This window comes from Procambarus clarkii, chromosome 50, assembly GCF_040958095.1.
Source record: "Procambarus clarkii isolate CNS0578487 chromosome 50, FALCON_Pclarkii_2.0, whole genome shotgun sequence".
Lineage (NCBI taxonomy): Eukaryota > Metazoa > Arthropoda > Malacostraca > Decapoda > Cambaridae > Procambarus > Procambarus clarkii.
The window spans coordinates 6,461,631-6,481,950 of record NC_091199.1 but is presented as its reverse complement, the minus strand read 5'-3'; the positions used below and the strand labels follow the sequence as shown (position 1 = coordinate 6,481,950).

The following is a 20,320-nucleotide window of genomic DNA, read 5'->3' as shown; positions in this document are numbered from 1 at the left end:
TCTATTTTGTTATATATCATACAAATACATTGTCCAATGGTAATACCTGTTACTTTCACCAATGTCCACAAATTTTATTTTTTTAGGGAAGGATTTTTTTTCCTCTCTTTGTTTATTATCTGATTTTGTTGTAACCTCTACATCCGGGAGAATGCATACTTTTCCATACCTATGTGAAGATAGAATTAAATTGGTCAACAAATAAATCAGTCATAACTGGCAGAACTTGGAACCCTGATTTTTTTTGGCTGATTTTTTTCACAGATTTCAAATTCTATTTTCCTTGTTTCCTTAGATTGTTTTGATGATTAACCCTTAACATGCTAGGGGTTTAACCCTTACACTGCTCAGGGGTCCTGGGGACATTTACACCCGTGTGCAAGAAAAAAAAAAAAAAAATTCTTTCGTCTTCTAAACATGTTAATTTGAGTCCCTTGAGCACGAGAAAAATAATAAAAAAATTCTATTATACATACCAATGACACAATTGAGCCGAGAAGTTGGCCGATGACGTCACAGAACGTGAGCGCTCAAGGGTGCTGCGTCAGCCAGCCGTCACTCACGGCCGCTCACGCGGCCTGAGTTGCCGCAAATTTATTTTTGCTGAATTATTTACAGTATTCTTGGGTCATTTTACACAATTTTTTTTCGCTAGTATTGTTCCAATTATTACCAATAGACGTATTATAATAAAAATGGTATAAACTCACTAGGCGCTCACATATTAGTGTCACAAGTATGCCCACCAAAATGGTATAATTTACAGCAAATATTCAATGTATTTGGGGTTTTTTCAATATAAACACAAAAATTAACTTGATATGTACATTTATTTACCAAAGAATTACACATTTAGTACTCCTGGAGACTGTGATATTGTGCGAAACAGTCGATATGGCACAGAGGGACGGCACACGCTTCGCACCATGTCAACACCAATTTACGTTTCTGTGGCCTCAATTTGGTACTGGAACACACAACACACCGACGCTGGCCTGCTGCACGAGCTCCAGTTGGTGGTAATTTCTTGATTTGATGTATCAGAAAGGCCTCCCTGTAAGCGAGCCTGGGTGCAGGAGCATGGTTCAGTATTGGGTCTCGAATGGGTCTTTGTATGCCAGGTGTGTCCTTGCCAAATTTACCTAGTAACTGTTTCACAACTTGAAAACTAAACGAACGGAAATATGGTTTTCTACCTGTCTTCACAAGAAACATGTTGTAACTGTTCAGCATTGTTACGTCAATAAGGTGGAAAATCATTTTCTTTGTCCACTTCACTGTTTTCCGTACACACTCTACAGCACCCACCATCATGTCACATTTATCAACTAAATGCATGTTGATGTTGTAGTCCATCACACAATCTGGCTTATATATTATTTGCTTTGTTGTTCTGTTCACCTTGCCACTGTCCACCATTGTACCAGGGTGAATGGTGGTCAACATGTTCACTTCACGTCCGTCTTTCCACCGCACTGAAAGCATTGCACCACTTTTTCTTACCTCGCAATCACCTACTTGCATAGCAGTGTCAAACAGGCATTTCCTTTCGTTTTAGCTTTACTGTTCCACACACTCCAGTCTTATTATCAAGCAAGAATTTTGTTAGCAAGGGACTGGTATAATAGTTATGTGTACAATATGTGGCCCTTGTTCAGATATGGTGCAAGCAGTGCCTTCACCACACTACCTGAGAAGCCATGTTCGTCATTAGCAGGAATATCTACATTTGTGGCTGAATAATCATGTGTAACACCATTCCTGATTCACAGTCACAGAGCACAAAGAATTTCAGTCCAAATCGGTGACGTTTTGAGGGAATATACTGCTTGAAGGCAGCACGTCTTTTGAAAAGCACAAGGGATTCATCAATAACCAGCTTCTGAGCTGGTACGTAGTAATCTCGGAACTTTCCAATCAGGTCATTTAGCACGTGCCTCACCCTTCAAAGCCTATCATCCTGTGTCTCGTCTGCATTATTTGGAAAATTAATGCACCATAGGATCAACAGAAATCTGTCTCGGGACATATATTTCCCGAACAAAGGTGTTGGAACAGCGTTGTCTTTGCTCCAATAATCTGAAATTACGTGTTTCACACAATGTTTCATCAACATGCAAATTGCGAAAAACACATACAGTTCCCCAACAGTTCTCTTTCCAACGCTGTAGTCATGAAAATTCTGATACTTCCTCACCTTCAATGAGATCGGCCGCAAGTCTGTTCGTTTCGTGAACAATGTGTTCCATGAGCGGCTCATCGAAATATGCAGTAAAGAAGTCCATTTCACACATTTCGTCACCAGTATCAGGGAAAAGATCTGTAATTCCCACATCTCTGTTGTCAAAGTCGGGAATTTGTGGAACAAAATCTTCCCCATCACTCCACACACACAAACCTGCTGCCTTCCGAGAGCCATTAGCTGCACCACGGCGAGGAATCCGGGGACCAGGAGCTGAAGCAGGCATTGTAACAGTAGGGGGCAGGAAGGGTAGATGAGGAAAAAGATTTGGAACATGAGGGAATTTGTTCCTCATTGTTGCCATATTGTCCCATGCGGCGGCGCTTGGCTGGGCGGGCAGCTGATGCGGCGAAACTTGTACTGGCACTAGCAGCCGGGGTAAAACTATTCTCCGATTCTTCATCACTAAAACCTGAGAAAGATTCACTTGTTTGACTCGTCGATCATATCATAAACGTGCAATGGTACATATGAACGACGTGCTTGGGCGCGAGGTGGTGTTGAGTGGTGTTAAGTAGTAGCCTCGTGAGGCATCCTCACCCTCGTGGCACCCACATGTTCACCCTCACTATCCGTTGTTTCGATTTCTTCTGGCTGGGTATAATCTTCATCTATATCTGAGTCGTCAATATCAGATTCGTCAACGTCCTTGAACAGTTCATCTGCAATTTCGTTTTCGGTCAAAGACTGTGCGGCTCGGTGCGCTGAACGAGGTCGCACGCTGGGTCGTGATGCGCTCGCCATGGTGTCTGGCCACTAACTAAGGCCTGTGAAACAAAGGAGGTCTGCTCTAGATTTTTTTCAAAATGGCGTCTGTTTACAATCACCCCTGGCTACGGTATGGGTGACCCCTTTACACTGCGGGATGTTTGAATCGTGCCTGGCACCCTTTGGCGTATATATACGCCATGCGCATGGTGGGACATGTTACTCATGGCGTATATATATGCCATGCGCAGTTTAAGGGATAATATCCTTTCTTCCCCACAGGCGCATGTAATTTTGAAAAATAAAAAATTATTTTTTCTTCCTAACCTGTTAATTTGTGTTCACTGATCACGGGAAAAATAATAAAAAAATTGTAAGTGGCATATATTGCCCGCTATAGGGCGGGGAAGTCTGGCAAAAAATAGGTGCTGACTCAGCGTGCGTCCCAGGCGGTCTGTTGATCGCCAGCTGTCAGGCCGGAGTTGCCACAAAGAGATAATTACCTAATTATTTCAATGTCTCTGATTGATTTTTCATAGTTTTTTTGCTGTAATATTATTCAATAGTGTGTAGTTTGATATATTTATAAAATGAAATGAGTGAATCATTGCTGTACTCAAAAATATGGTGTGCATATTGTTGATTCAATTATGTTCATCAATCAGTGAACAAATACTTTGTTGGTTATTACACTATAAGCATAGGTTATATATAAGTATCTGCATGTTTTGTTCACTATAACGAACCACTAAGTAGCTATTATGAGTCAAAAAGTAACGAGGAGTGACCGCCGTGTACCAGCCAGCCACTCCCGCCCTCCCTCAAGTCATCTGACTCGCCCACATTCTCCTCCCACAATACTGTTTTTGCTATAATTCACTATATACAGACGTTATATATAAGTATCTACATGTTTTGTTCACCATAACTGTACATCTAAGCTTGTATGGTGAGTAAAGGCACAAAGACGTAGGACCTCACACAGTATCGAATTTACTCAGTTTCTATGATCGAGCAACAGAGATATTACAGGAAAGAGATGGTTGGGCTGACTGCATCTATCTGGACCTAAAGAAGGCTTTCGACAGAGTTCCACATAAGAGGTTGTTCTGGAAACTGGAAAATATTGGAGGAGTGACAGGTACGCTTCTAACATGGATGAAAAATTTTCTGACTGATAGAAAAATGAGGGGCTGTGATCAGAGGCAATGTATCGGACTGGAGAAATGTCACAAGTGGAGTACCACAGGGTTCAGTTCTTGCACCAGTGATGTTTGTCTACATAAATGATCTACCAGTTGGTATACAGAATTATATGAACATGTTTGCTGATGATGCTAAGATAATAGAAAGGATAAGAAACTTAGATGATTGTCATGCCCTTCAAGAAGACCTGGACAAAATAAGTACATGGAGCGCCACTTGGCAAATGGAATTTAATGTTAATAAATGCCATGTTATGGAATGTGGAATAGGAGAACAGAGACCCCACACAACCTATATATTATGTGAGAAATCGTTAAAGAATTCTGATAAAAGAAAGAGATCTAGGGGTGGTTCTAGATAGAAAACTATCACCTGAGGACCACATAAAGAATATTGTGCAAGGAGCCTATGCTATGCTTTCTAACTTCAGAATTGCATTTAAATACATGGATGGCGATATACTAAAGAAACTGTTCATGACTTTTGTTAGGCCAAAGCTAGAATATGCAGCTGTTGTGTGGTGCCCATATCTTAAGAAGCACATCAACAAACTGGAAAAGGTGCAAAGACATGCTACTAAGTGGCTCCTAGAACTGAAGGGCAAGAGCTACGAGGAGAGGTTAGAAGCATTAAATATGCCAAAACTAGAAGACAGAAGAAAAAGAGGTGATATCATCACTACGTACAAAATAGTAACAGGAATTGATAAAATCGACAGGGAAGATTTCCTGAGATCTGGCACTTCAAGAACAAGAGGTCATAGATTTAAACTAGCTAAACACAGATGCCGAAGAAATATAAGAAAATTCACCTTCGCAAATAGAGTGGTAGACGGTTGGAACAAGTTACGTGAGAAGGTGGTGGAGGCCAAGACCGTCAGTAGTTTCAAAGCGTTATATGACAAAGAGTGCTGGGAAGACGGGACACCACGAGCGTAGCTCTCATCCTGTAACTACACTTAGGTAATTACACTTAGGTAATTACAACAAACAGAGAAAGTGAGTGCGTGTTACCCGGGAGCGCATAAGAGGATAAAATGTGTACACTCCTTTCACGTTTGTCACCTCAATTCCTGACCTAGGGCTTTCATTTTGGTATCATTGTGTTCGCAATAGAATTCCCAACAAGAGCATATGCATGTGAAGTCAAAAACTGCAGCACGCTCCACCCGCTGACGTGATGAATGTGGCCCGGAAAGAGAACACTGCGCCATCCCAAGGCGCCTCTCATTACATTACAGAGCGAGGTAATACTGCAAAAGTGTATACTCGTTTCTACTTTATCATCTCATTTCTCATCCTAGGTTTTTCAATTTGGTATCATTGTGTTCGCAATAGAATTCTCTACACGACTAAAGACATATAAAGTCCAAAAGCCCGGCGTACAATCCACAACAGAGAAAGTGAGAGCGTTACCTGGGAGCACATAAGAGCAATAAAATGTGTACACTTTCTTCACTTTGGACATATCAATTCTCGTCCTAGGTCTTTCATTTGGTAACATTGTGTTTGTAATAGAATTCCCTACAGGAGTATATGCAAATATAAAGTCCAAAAGTCAGGCGTACCACCCACAGCAAACAGAGAAAGTGACAGAGCATAATCCCAGTGAGCACTAATAAAATGGGTATACTGTTTTCAACTTTGTTACCTCATTTCTGGTCCTAGGTCTTTCATTTTGGTATCAATGTATTCGCAATGAAATTCCCTACAAGAGTATATGCATATAATATGCATATAATATCCAAAATTGCTGTGCGCCCCTCCCAAAGTCGCCGCCAATTTGCCGCCGAAAACGACGCAATGCTGCGTCGTTAGCGGGAAAGCTTCAAGTACAAAAACGACGCAATGCTGCGTCGTTACTGGGAATGCTTCAAGTACAAAAATGACGCAATGCTGCGTCGTTACCGGGCGAAAGTGTTAACATTTGTCTGTAGTGATGCATCACAGTGTCATTGAAAAGGTTAAGGCAACAGTCTACTGCAGCTTGATTTGGGTGAGTAGTTTCAGCAAAAGTTTGCAGTTCTTCCCATGCTGCACACATTTTCTTAATTTTTGAGGAAGGGACATTCTGTATTGCCTCCTCCTCTCCTGAAGAAATTTCCTCAGCTGCCTCTTGTTGCTGCTCCTTTTGAAGGGCTTGGAGTTCTTCGGTGGTCAGTTCTTCGCCGTGTTCCTCCTCTAACTCCTCAATATCAGCACCATCGAATTCCAAGCCCAATTGCCAGCCCAGAGAAACAATTTCCTCAACAAGAGGCACTTCAGGTTCAGGCTCAAATCCCTCAAAGTCTCGTTCTGCAACACATTCAGGCCACAATTTTCTCCAGCCAGAGATCATGGTTCTTACAGTCACTTCTTGCCAGGCTTTGTGTGCGAGTTATAAAGGCTACTAATGTTAAAATGTTTTTTCCAGAACTCTTTGAGGGTTAGGCTTGTGGTATCCGTCACTTCCACACATCCATGAAAAAGTGCCCTGTCATAAAGTTTCTTAAAATTGGCAATGATTTTCTGGTCCATAGGCTGAAGTAGAGGAATGGTGTTCGGAGGAAAGAACTTTACTGTTACAAAACTAAATTCCTCCATCAATGAATCCTCCAAGCTTGGAGGATGGGCAGGAGCATTGTTGAGGGAGAAGCAGGGCCTTGAGTGGCAAACTGTTCTCCTGCAGATATTTTTTGATGGCAGGGCACACCATCTTATTCACCCACATGTTAAAAAATTGCCTAGTCACCCATGCCTTAGCATTAGCCCTCTACATCATACACATTTTGTTTTTCTGCACATTATATTTTTTGAAAACCCTTGGATTTTCGGAATGATACATAGGCAAGGGTTTAATTTTCAAATCGCCACTCGCATTACCACACAGCACAAGAGTAAACCTATCTTTCATAGGCTTGTGTCCGGGCAATGACTTCTCCTTCGTAATGTATGTTTTCTTCTGCAATCTTTCCCAGAATAGCCCTGTTTCTGGGGGGAGCCCCGTCGGCTCCCCGGAGCTATCCCAGGCTGATATGCTAATGTCAGACTTTGGCATCAGTCATGTGTATGGAGTTCTTAGGCCTACCGGGGACCACGGCCAGAACCGGGCCCCCTCAGAGAGGCAAGGGGAGCAATGGCCTATAGAAGCCCCCGTGTAGTTGGAAGCATTCTATGTCTGCCATCGACCGGAACAGGCACCCAGAAAGGTAAGCGCCCCAAAACAAACCCCTATTCTGGTTAAAATTGCTACCTAATACCGAACTAGTGGATAGAACTCCCCAACCGAAAACAAGCAAATTAGTGTGACGTCACACACTGCCGCGCCGCTGTCTGCGCAGCTCCCCCCTCCCCGGGAGGGGGAAGGGGGAGCCCCAGACCCCCCGCGCCGGCTACCCACACCTCAGTTCTTGAGGCTGATGCTATAGGCGATGGTCGTGTGCTCTGGCTCCGGTGTCGCTACTGCACTGTGCTTTGAGTGTGGTGTTAGTTTTGTGGGTGCGAGAGCCAGGAGTTATCTTCAGTACTCGGGCTGCATGCGCCTAGGGCTGCCTTCCCTAGGTGCCCTGTAAGTACTGCCCTTGGGGCTTGGGGCCGCCTTCCACAGGCTCCTCGGGGTCTGCCTCTGCTGGTCCGTTTTACCTTTCGGTTTTTCGGCCGCCTGTTGGGCTCTTGGGTGTTCTGTTCTCCCTTGTTACCGGCAGGTAAGAGGCAGTTTGCACTGGTAGGGGCGCAGGGTGCTGCTCAGCTTGTATTTCCCGACATCGCGGCCGGCTCTGTTCCTTGGGGTTCGCTGTCCTCTTGCGGGGTTTTGTTTTTCTTTTTGTTTTTGCCTGGTGGGGGGTTCTGTCCTTTTATTCAGTTTGTTTTTGCCCTTCCACTGTTCTCCTCGGTGGCACCCCCTGCTAGGTCCCCGTGAGTGTACACGTCCCTGGGGTTCAGCTTTAGAAGTTTGCTTGGTAGTTTTGGGCGCCGGTTTGCAGCACCCTGCCTGGGACTACCTGAGCGCGAGTCCTCTTAAAGTAAACGCTCAGGACCCTGGGAATCCCCTAGGGGGCGCGTGGGTCCGATGGATGTGACCCCGGAGTCCCCACTCGCTGTGTGCGAGTTTGAGGGTTGCTCGGTCCCCTTGTCTCAGGGTGACCCTCATTGTTTTTGCCTCTGCCACGCTGCCTGTTGGGTCGGTGATACTTTCGACCCTGAGTCCTGTGAGTGTTGCTGCTTGCTTGTGACTCAATTTACCCAATCCTCTGATTCTATTCGGGTACAGGCGGCACGTGCGTTGCAGTCTAGGTTTCGTCTGTTGCAACGCGCTCGGTTGGTTGCTTCCCCGGATGCCCCGGGGCTGCCCCGCTTTGCTTTTCGAGACCCGGACTTGGGGGTGGGGGTCGCTTCGATCCTGGTTCAGTCCGCACCTCCTCGTCCTTCCCCTTCTGTTCGTTCTGGTCCCCCGCCCCTGCTTCCGGCCCCGAAGCGTCTGAGGGTTACGGGGTCGGAGCAGGGGTTACTTGATCTCGAGACTCGGGCAGCTTCGGGGGTTGCCCCTTCCGGGGGGGCGGCAGAGGCATTCGAGTCTTGTCTCCCGGCCGAAGCTTCAGGGTCTGACCAGTGGGCCCCCCTTCCTCCAGCTTTTCCGGCTGCTCCGTCCTTGTCTTGTGGGGTCGGGGCTTGGGGAGAGGACTCGGCCTCGGGTCCGTGTGGTGACGGACCTCGAGGCTGGGGAGGGGCTGACTTGGGGGCCTTGGGCCCCGCTGGACCCCTCCGGGGTTTTTCTTCCCACTGAGCGGGGCTTATTGTTACAAGGAGTGGGGTTTTCTTTCCCCCCCTCTGCGTACGAGTTGGATTTGGTGTCGGCCCCTCCCCGGGTACGGTTCCGTGTTCCCCCGGGTACGTCGGTACCGTCCTTCCAGAGGTTTTCGGCTTATCGCATCCAACCTGGTGTGGTGCGAGCGGCCTTTGCTGCTTACCTCCTGCGTGACCCGGATTATGCCTCGGAAATGGATCCGTCCACGTTCAGGTTTGGGACTTCGTTCCCTTTCTGGCTCCGTTACGAGGTTCCGGAGTCGTCCTGGCTAGCAGACTGCCCCTTGTTTGGTCTGGATTCCTGGCATTCCTTCTGTCGTTCCCGCACGCTGGAGTGGCGGGAAGCTTCCACGGTGCTTCAGGTTTTCCTGGGGGGTGAACTTGAGTACCTGAATGAGTGCTTGTTTGCCCCTGCCCTTCCCCGCGATGTGGGCGTTATTCAGCTCCATGTGCAGGTTCCCTCCCTTTCGGCGGCGCTCGTGGCGGAGGACTTGCGCGCTCGGGGCCTTTTGTGTTCGGCCTTGCGGTTCTTTTCCCTCCTGGAGCTGTCTTCGGATTGGCTCGTGGAGGATGTGGGGACGCTTGGGTCCGTCCCGGGGTCCGGCACCTTGTCCTCGGCTGCGCGTTCGTCGGCTGCCTTGTTGAAGCTGTTCACGCCGATTTTGCGGGATGCGGTTTCCCTGTTCTATGCTCACCCGTCTCGCGTGTCGGCAGGCGGTGCTGGGTTCCTCCGTGGAATCTGCTTGGGCTCTGGCTCTTAGGCGTTCTTCACCTTTTTGTCCTCTCCTGTTTGGGGAGTCGGCCGTGGCGCAGTTTATTCAGGCTGCGTCGGCGGCTTGTCGTCCGATGTCGGACTTGTTGGTTTTCCGGGGGTCCCGGGGTGGGTCTTCCCGGAAAGGTCGTGCCAGGGCTCGGGGTTCCTCTCGTCGTGGTAGGCCTCTGGTGTCAGGTTTGGGGTTGGCTCCTCCTGCGGACCCTCCCTCGTCTGGTCGGCGCGGTGTTCGCGCTGTGCGGGGTTCTGGGTCTCGTAAGGGTCGCCGGCCCTTTCGCGGTTTGCCCCTTTGACGGGGCGATGGGGGGGCGGCTTGCGCTGTTCGCCCGCGCCTGGTCCCACGATTCGTGGGCCTTTCGGGTCGTGTCTCGCGGCCTGCGGTGGCGTTGGGTGGCCCCTCCCCCCTTTGGGGGGTCGGGGCTGGCGGGGCAGGCTTCTTCCCCTGCGCTCTGTCGAGTCGTCTTGGAGTGGGTACGCTTGGGCGTCGTCGAAACGACGTCGTCCCTCAGATGGGTTTCCCGTCTGTTTCCGGTTCCGAAACGGTACTGCGCGGACCTGCGGTTCATTCTGGACTTGTCCCGTCTGAACCCCTGGGTTCATTGCCCCTCCTTTCGGATGACTACGCTGTCTCAGGTTCGGCTCCTCTTGGAGCCGGGTGCTTGGATGGTGTCCCTGGACCTCCGGGACGCTTATTGGCATGTCCCGATTCATCCGCGGTTCAGGGACTGGCTCGGTTTTGTAGTGGGGCGTCTGAGTTACCGCTTTCGTTGTCTCCCGTTCGGGTTGAACCTGGCACCTCGCGTGTTCACACGCCTTACACGGGTTGTGGTGGCTCGTTTGCGTCTCCTAGGTGTTCGGGTGTTGGCCTACCTCGACGACTGGCTGGTTTGGGCTCCCAGCCAGTCAGCTTGCTTGCTAGCCAGGGATTTGGTTCTTTCCCAGCTCGCCGGGTTCGGGTTCTTGGTGAACTGGAGGAAGTCCCATCTGGTTCCCTCTCAGGTTCGGACTTGGCTGGGTCTCGTGTGGGACTCTCGGACCGCCTCCTTGTCTCTCCCTCCGGAGTCTCTCCTGCGGCTGCGGTCCCGCCTTCGTCTGTTTCTGGAGGGCCCTCGGGTCACCCGGCGGTTGCTCGAGGGGCTGTGCGGGAGCCTGAACTTCGCGATGGTGGTCTACCCGCCGGGTCGGGTTTGGCTTCGACGGCTGTTCTGGTTCCTTCGGGGTTCCCCCTTCCGCCTCTCTCGCGATCGCAGAGTTCGACCCCCGGGGGACTTGCGTCGGTTGCTGCGTCACCGGCTTCCTCTTCGGGTTTTTCGGGGTTCAGTGCCTTGGCGCCTACCCGAGCCCTCGCTCGATGTGTACACGGATGCGTCGTCTCTCGGCTGGGGTTTTGTGACCAGTGCTCACCAGGCCGGCCAGGGGCGTTGGGATCCGTCCTTCCGTCGAGCTCACAGTACGGTGCGGGAGTTCGCGGCAGTGTGGTTTGCTCTGGGGAGGATTCGGGTGGCCCGCGGATCGACGATTCGGCTCCATTCGGACTGCTCTCCGGTGGTTCATTGCCTGAACCGCGGGGGTTCGATGCGGTCCTTGTCTCTTTGGGGTTGGTCGCTTCGGGTGACTCGTCTGCTGAGTTCTCGGGGTTTGGCTCTCCTGGCAGTTCACGTACGGGGCGTGTCCAACGTCTTGGCCGACGCCCTGTCTCGCTTCGTTCCCCTCTCCACGGAGTGGACGGTCGACGACGAGTCCTTCCGTTGGCTTTGCCAGACGTTCGGGCGCCCCGAGGTGGACCTCTTCGCGTCGGCGTGGTCGCGGCGTCTTCTCGTTTATGCGGCGCCCTTCCCCGATTGCGAGGCCGTCGGGGTCGATGCCTTTCGGCTCGACTGGTCGAGGTGGGGGTTCCTGTACCTCTTTCCCCCGGTTCGGCTGTTGCTCCAGGTCCTGACTCGCTTAGAGACTTACCGGGGGAGAGTTGTACTTCTGGCCCCTTGGTGGCCGGCCCAGCCTTGGTTTCAGGCGCTGGTTGCTCGGTGTCCGAACCCGAGGGTTTTCCCGCGGCTCCGCCTCTTTCAGCAGATCGGGCCGGTACGTCACGTAGCTGGTTCGATCTTCTCCTCGAGTCTTTGCGTATGGTTTTTTTGACTCGAGTCTATCATCATCTCTATGGTGATCAGGTGGCCTCCTTGTTGGTGTCCCACCTGAGGGCTTCTTCTCGGCGGCAGTATGAAGTTTCCTGGCGGTCCTTCCGTTTCTTTTTGCGTCTTCGTCGTGTTAGCTCCTTGTCTGTTCGGGTGGTCTTGTCCTTCCTCTCGTGGTTGTTTCAGGACCGTCATCTTATGCCTAACACTGTCGCTTCGTATCGTGCGGCGCTGGCGGAGCCGCTTCAGCTTGCTTTCGGTATCGATGTTACGTCTGCGCCGTTTCGCAAGCTGTCTCGTGCATTGTTTCACCTCCGGCCTGCTCATGCGTCGCCTGAGCCGTCCTGGTCTTTGGACAGAGTGCTCGCTTTCCTTTCATCTCCTCGTTTCGTTGTGGCCCCTTCGGTCCAGGATTGTTTTTCCAAGGCACTTTTCTTGTTGGCTTTGGCCTCTGGGGGTCGGGTAGGGGAGCTTCATGCTCTCCTCCGGCGCAGGGGTTTCTGCTCTTTTGGTCGTGGTGATAGTTTTGTTCGTTTGCAGCCGTCTCCTTCTTTTCTGGCGAAGAATGAGACTGCTGCGTTCCGGAGGGGTCCATGGGTGGTTGATGCTTGGTTGGTCAGGCCGGGGGTGCATCATGTTTTGTGTCCGGTTGCGGCGCTTCGCCGTTATTTGCGCGCCACAGCTTCTGTGTCCGGGGACGCGCTGTGGGTTGATCCGGTTTCCCTTCTTCCCTGTTCGCGGGTTCGGGTCTCTCAGGTCGTCCGCAGGGTTATTAGGTCTAGCCAGCCTGCGGTCTATCCCCGTGCCCATGACGTTCGTAAGTTCGCGGCTCTTGCTGCCGTCTTTGGGAATATGTCTTGGTCTGATATTCGGGCGCGGGGATTTTGGCGGTCGAACAGGGTCCTGGCTGCTCGTTACCTTGTGAATGTCCCTGGCCCTCGTCGGGCCTGTGTTGCTTTGGGTCGGCGGTTGCAGCCAGTTGTCTCGGCTTCGAGTTGAGGGGTGAGCGACGACCGCCTGCCGGGTAAGTCCCTCTTTTTCTGTCTGTGGGTAGTTAGCTCCGGGGAGCCGACGGGGCTCCCCCCAGAAAACCAGCGTTGAATGTAATGAAACGCCATTTTCTGGGTGAGTCCCGGAGGCTCCCCGGCATCCCTCCCTCCCTCCGGTCGGCGGTTTTTTCGCGTTTTTGACATCCAGCCTCAAGAACTGAGGTGTGGGTAGCCGGCGCGGGGGGTCTGGGGCTCCCCCTTCCCCCTCCCGGGGAGGGGGGAGCTGCGCAGACAGCGGCGCGGCAGTGTGTGACGTCACACTAATTTGCTTGTTTTCGGTTGGGGAGTTCTATCCACTAGTTCGGTATTAGGTAGCAATTTTAACCAGAATAGGGGTTTGTTTTGGGGCGCTTACCTTTCTGGGTGCCTGTTCCGGTCGATGGCAGACATAGAATGCTTCCAACTACACGGGGGCTTCTATAGGCCATTGCTCCCCATGCCTCTCTGAGGGGGCCCGGTTCTGGCCGTGGTCCCCGGTAGGCCTAAGAACTCCATACACATGACTGATGCCAAAGTCTGACATTAGCATATCAGCCTGGGATAGCTCCGGGGAGCCTCCGGGACTCACCCAGAAAATGGCGTTTCATTACATTCAACGCTGGTTTTTTGTCACAATTAAACACTTGTTGTGGTAGGTATGCCTCACACTGCACAAAGTCTTTAAATTTGCCAATAAATCTTTCAGTCGCTGGATTGTCTGAGGCTGGCACCCTCCCCATGCCTCACAACACTATGAATGCCACTTCTTTCTCTAAATTTCTCAAACCATCCCTTGCTCGCCTTAAACTCTTTCACTTCTGCATCACTCGTTCCAGGGGTTTTCTTTATAAGATCTTCATGCAATTTTCTTGCCTTTTCACAAATGATGGCCTCTGAAACACTTATCACATGCTAACTCCTTGTTGTATATCCAAATTAATAACTGTTCAACATCCTCAAGTGTTTGTGTTCTATGTTTCGTGATTATTGATGCACTTTTTGCTACCTTAGCACTCATAATGTCCTTTTTCTTAGCAAGTATTGTGGATATCGTTGACTGAGATTTGTTGTACTGCCGAACTAGTTCAGCAACTCGCACACCATCTTCATATTTACGAATGATTTCTTGTTTTTGCTCTATGGTCATCCTTACATGGGTTTTCATATGTTGAACTTTACCACAGACTTTCTTGGGACCCATGGCACGATATATAATAATCAGTTTTATGTTCAAAAAGCAAAAAATCACCACAAAAATGGAATTTCTTATAAGCGTGATCATCACCTAGCAGGCGGCTCTAGTAAACTGAAGCAGGTCGGCCCGCGCAACCGGGAACCATGCGCTCAGTTGACCTGAATGTGTATCAACAAATATCGTTAGTCGACGACACTATCATAAGTCGAGTCGCAGTTTTCGATCAAATTTATATCGTAACTCGAAATTATCATAAGTCGAGGTGCCACTGTATTTGTTTGAATCGATAATTCTTTTAATATTGAACTGGGTCATCATGCTAACCTATTTATTTCTCTTCTTTACAGATTAAGGAGCAGCGCTACAGTGAGGCTGTACAAATACTGAATCATATTATAGAGTCTTACCCAAGTGTAAGTCAACTTGTGCTTTTGGAAAAATGTATTTTTGTTTGGGAGCAAACTGAATTTTTGGGGAGGAGTCTCTGGTGGCTCCCTAAAGTTATTTCGCTGAGATGGTTTCCCACTACTGGGTCCTGTTGCCTACCAGGAACATGAGCCAGAACCTAGTCCCCCCCTCACTGAAGCACAAGGAGCATGGAATTATCATGACACTCCTACACAGAGGCAGTGTAGTAGAGATAAGGCCTGACTCGCCATGGGTTGATGTAGGTCCTCAGCAGTCTCGGGTCCTTGTACTTCCTTTGATGCCTGCCTTTTCTGCTTGTCGTTGCTCCTCTGTGTTATGGAAGGATGGCACCACTTATCATTCTTCGTGCTGAACCTTTCTGTGGGTCACCCCTTTGACGGCGTTGTGGGGAGGCATCTTGTCTGTTTTGTGTTTGGATTCTTGCAGATTCCCAGTTTGCATCTCTTTCCATGCATCCTATGGTTCTGCTCCACTTGCAGTGTTGTCACTATCTGGTGTTGGATCGGCTTCTGAATGAAGCCCTGATGACTCCATGACTCCTCGCTACCAGGTTCGTCAGTTTGTCAGTTCATTGGGCATCAGCTCCGGACTGACCTAGGGGGCTGGCTGTTGGCTGGAGGCTCTGGGCCACATGGCAGTGACCATTGGTATTAACAGGTTCAAACTAGTTTCGACTGAACTACTTGTTTGGAATGAATTGTTTGTGAAATCATTTGGGAGTTTCAATCTTCCTTTTCTATGAGCCATGCAGTTGTATGTTAAGCTTTGTTTACTTTATGGATTCTTTCCCTGCCAGGCGTGCCCAACCACTTGGGTTGGACAGTAGAGGGACAATCTTGCTTCATGCAGGTCGGCGTTCAATCCCTGATTGTCCAGGTGGTTGGGGCACCATTTCTTTTCCCCATCCCATCCCAAATCCTTATCCTGACCCCTTCCAAGTGCTATATACTGTAGTTGTAATGGTTTGGTGCTTTCCCCTAATAATTTCCCCTCCCTCCCTCCCTATGAGATGTGATGATGATAATCCCCTGCTCCTCACACCTCTGCGAGGGGGACCAGATTATGGCTCTGGTTCCTGGTAGGCCAAATAGGACTTTGGTGGCTGATGTGACCCAGCTTTGGAGAGTCATCAGGGCTCTATCAGAAAGTGGGATTTCATTACAGTACTGTACTGTACATTCAATGCCAGTTTTTTGTATGCTTTTGCAATGGTTTCAAACATATTTTGCTAATATGTAATTTTAGGATAATATCTCGGTTCCCAACTAACTTTTGCCTAGTAGCTTGAATTTAACATATCAAGGAAATAAATAGTTATTGAAAATGGAGTAATATTGATAACATTTAAATCTTAATTTTAAAATGTTTACATTTTCCAAGAAATTGCATTTTGAAATTATGTAAATATAATGCACTTATTAAATTCATAAGCATCATAACAGAGATATATTCTGGGTAAAATTAACAGCTTTGATAATATAATTTAGCTTCCTATGTTCATGCACGTTATATGATTGTTTATCTAGCATGTTGTCAGTGAAGGTTATCCTACATGTTCCTTTAGCTTCCTATGTTACTGTATATATTATATGACTATTTATCTAGCATGTTGTCAGTGAAGGTTATCCTACATGTTCCTTTAGCTTCCTATGTTACTGTATATATTATATGACTATTTATCTAGCATGTTGTCAGTGAAGGTTATCCTACATGTTCCTTTAGCTTCCTATGTTACTGTATATATTATATGACTATTTATCTAGCATGTTGTCAGTGAAGGTTAGCCAACGTGTTATCTTAGCTTCCTATGTTACTGTACATTATTATTTTCTTGTTTAGGGCTTCTATTCCTCTGAATAGTGCTCTTGCATCTTGGTTTAATTGGAAGAGTATTTCTCCATATGTCATCTTTGTTTGAGTTGAAGAAAAAGAAATAATTAACATTAGAATATAATACACTTGTTATAAATTTACATGTTTCAAACCTACATGGTTCATTCTCAAGTGAAGGGACAGTGCTAGGCATATTGGATTTATATAATTAACCACTGCACTGCGCACCTGGTTTCTGCAAAACTTCATAGTGCAATTGTCAAGGACATATTTTTGTTGTTTTTATAAATGTTCAGGTGAAGTTAATGTCAAAATGTTTCCAAATTCAACCATTTTTGTTTCAAAACATAAAGAGCGATGAAAACATTAAAAAACATTAAAATATAGCCTAATTAAAGAAAAAAGCACAACTCTCAGAGTTCCTTAGGTGCTCTGTGCAGTACAGTGGTTTAAGTGGTCAGGTGCATAGAACAAAAAAGTGAGGAGTACATCGTAAAGAGAGAATAGGCCATAAATGGGGGAAGGATAGGGGACATAAATTGAGACGAAGCATGTACAAAGATTAATCAGGTGTAGTGGGCGTGGCATGTTGAGCAGTGTCTTCTATGTTGTCATCTTCACGTTCTGGTCTAGTTCTTACTCTCATGGTGGGTAACATGAATAGTTCTGGAATTTGAGTATTTATGGTGGGTTGTTATATTTTTATGTGGATTGCCTCTAGAATTTGTAATTGTAGTGAGTGGATTATCCCAAGTCACCATACTCTACGTAACAATAGAACCGTTACATAATCTTCTTACATCTTGGTTTTGTCTATTATACTAGTGTTTTTTTTCAACATCTCTCTTGTTAGGGTGATGTCATGAGCTTGTCTCATGTGATTTTTGGGGGCACCTGATTGAAGATGACAGGTCAACTGCCTCGTCAGCTTGGTCGATGTCAAACCTATGTACTGTACTTAGATTGAAGGTTACATCCTTCATGGGGGGCAGGTGTACATGTATACAACGTTTGACTGCTGTAAAGGGTTCTCCATCGGCTTCGGGCTGTTTTTGATAAGGAGGTCGGTAGTCTTCTTTGTTTTGTAGAATATGATCAGGTCTATGTTTTGGTTAGGAGTAATGCTTTTTACTCCTTTACGGATTATTTCTTTCATTACTCTTTCTTCTTTTTTATGTTCACTGTGCATGGTTGATTTGTAATATAATTTTATTGGAGGTATTGTGGTTTCTGTTCTAGGTTCAGGATTGTACCATCAGTCCAAGTGTCTTCTTATAGCAGCATTTATTTCCGTGTTGCTATATCGATTGTTCACCAATACCTGAGTTATTCTTTCAAACTCTCTGAACGCTACCCACGTTGCTCCATTCGGAGCAGTGGGTAAGCGCTCGACGAATATAAGCATTGAGAACACTTACTTTGTATCCTTGGGGGCACTCACTTCTACCGTTCAGGCATAATCCTATGTTGGTAGGCTTAGTATATACATTGGTGATTAAAGAGGGTTCCTGTTTTTGTTATTAGTAGATCCAAGAATGGCAGACTGTTATTTTCACTATTTTCATGTGTAAATCGGAGTACTGACTCTCTAGATGACTTTTTAGATCAATTAGTTCATCTGAGTCTTTTACTATGACAAATATGTCATCTACATAACGGCAGTATACAGTTGGTTTTTGTCTACTACTGAAGACTCTATCTTCGATGGTTCCCATATAAAAATTAGCAAATAACACTCCTAAGGGAGAGCCTATTGCTACTCCATCTATATGTAGATACATGTCCCCTTGTGGACTGATGAAAGGAACTTCTTTTGTACATGCCTCGAGAAGACTCTTCAAGTGTGGCTCGGGTATGTCTAATTTGGGGGTGCTCTTGTCTCTGTATACTCTGTCCAGTATCATTTCTATGGTTGTGTCGACTGGGACGTTGGTAAATAGGGATTTGACATCCAGGGAAGCAATGATTCCATCAGGCTGTGTAGTTTTGATTAATTTTAGAAAATCTGCTGATGATTGTAGATTGTAGTTGCTTGGAGTGTATGGAGTTAGGAATTCATTAAGCCTTTTTGCCAGGTGATAGGTTGGAGTTGGTATTTGGCTGATTATTGGGCATAGTGGATTACCTGGTTTGTGTCTTAACATTGCCATAGGCATATCCTAAGCCATAGTCGCCTTGGAGTTTAGTGAAATGAACACTACCTTTCTTTGTGTTGATTGCAGTAATAGTTTTGTTCACTTTGCGTTTAAGGTCTTCCGTAGGATTCCTCGTGATTCATTGAAATTTGGTGTCATCACTAAGGATGTCGCTAATTTTGTTCATGTATTCTTGGGTAGGAATCAATACATATGCTGCTGTCTTGTCGGCTTTTCTTATTGTTACATCTTTCAGATTTTGTTGTTGTTTTGCGGCTTCTTTGAGTCGTGTGGTTAAGATTGTAGATGAGTATGTTCCTCGTTTTTGTCCTGCATTTGTTAGTAGTTCAGCCTGAAGTGTGTCAGTGGTGATGACTTTTTTGTTGTCTTCTAACTTGTGGATGTCGTCCAGAAGCATTTCGATTTCAAAGCGTTTTTGATGCTTCTTAGGTCTTGTTATGAACTGACAGTTTATTAGGCCAACATTCAAGAGGTCTCGTTGGTCCTGGTTAAGATCATGAGTATATACTGTATATGTATATATAGGTTATATATATATATAAATAAATGTCGTACCTAGTAGTCAGAACGCACTTCTCAGCCTACTGTGCTGGGCTCAATTTGCCTAATAGGCTGAGTGATTTTCTTTATTTTCAAAATAAAATTTCCAATTGGTTTATTTGAGATATTATTATTATATTATATTAGGAGCATAAATTATTGACTTAGTTATGTTAGTTTTGGTTAGGTTAAGATAGGTTAGGTTAGGTTAGGTAGGGTTGGTTAGGTTTGTTCATATATCTACGTTAGTTTTAAATCAAATTAAAAACAATTGACTCATACATAGTGAAATGGATAGATTTATCATTTCATAAGAAAAAAATTTAAAAATATATATATTCAGGAAAAACCTGGCTTATTAGGCAAATCGAACCTAGCATAGTAGGCTGAGTATTGCATTCTGGCTACTGGTACAACATATATATATATATATATATATATATATATATATATATATATATATATATATATATATGTCGTACCTAGTAGCCAGAACTCACTTCTCAGCCTACTATGCAAGGCCCGATTTGCCTAATAAACCAAGTTTTCCTGAATTAATAGATTTTCTCTAATTTTTTTCTTATGAAATGATAAAGCTACCCATTTCATTATGTATGAGGTCATTTTTTTTCATTTGAGTTAAAATTAACGTAGATATATGACCGAACCTAACCAACCCTACCTAACCTAACCTAACCTATCTTTATAGGTTAGGTTAGGTTAGGTAGCCGAAAAAGTTAGGTTAGGTTAGGTTAGGTAGGTTAGGTAGTCGAAAAACAATTATTTCATGAAAACTAGGCTTATTAGGCAAATCGAGCCTTGCATAGTAGGCTGAGAAGTGCGTTCTGGCTACTAGGTACGACATATATATATATATATATATATATATATATATATATATATATATGTCGTACCTAATAGCCAGAACGCACTTCTCAGCCTACTATTCAAGGCCCGATTTGCCTAATAAGCCAAGTTTTCATGAATTAATGTTTTTTCGTCTACCTAACCTACCTAACCTAACCTAACCTAGCTTTTTTGGCTACCTAACCTAACCTTACCTATAAATATAGGTTAGGTTAGGTTAGGTAGGGTTGGTTAGGTTCGGTCATATATCTACGTTAATTTTAACTCCAATAAAAACAAATTGACCTCATACATAGAGAAAAGGGTTGTTTTATCATTTCATAAGAAAAAATTATAGTAAATATATTAATTCAGGAAAACTTGGCTTATTAGGCAAATCGGGCCTTGAATAGTAGGCTGAGAAGTGAGTTCTGGCTACTAGGTACGACATA

At 46.2% G+C, this 20,320-nt stretch overlaps 1 protein-coding gene across 2 annotated transcripts in view; it reads left to right on the top strand.

Annotated features, from left to right (window-relative positions):
* LOC123749987 (tetratricopeptide repeat domain 30) overlaps positions 1–20,320 on the top strand; it is a 77,650-nt gene that overhangs the window by 8,196 nt on the left and 49,134 nt on the right. The window contains exon 2 of one of the 2 annotated variants that reach the window (XM_045732117.1): positions 14,412–14,477. The exons of the other annotated variant lie outside the window; for it this stretch is intronic. Within the exon in view, the coding sequence (XP_045588073.1) occupies positions 14,412–14,477 (66 nt within the window). The remainder of the gene's footprint in view (positions 1–14,411; positions 14,478–20,320) is intronic. 2 annotated transcript variants of the gene reach the window in all.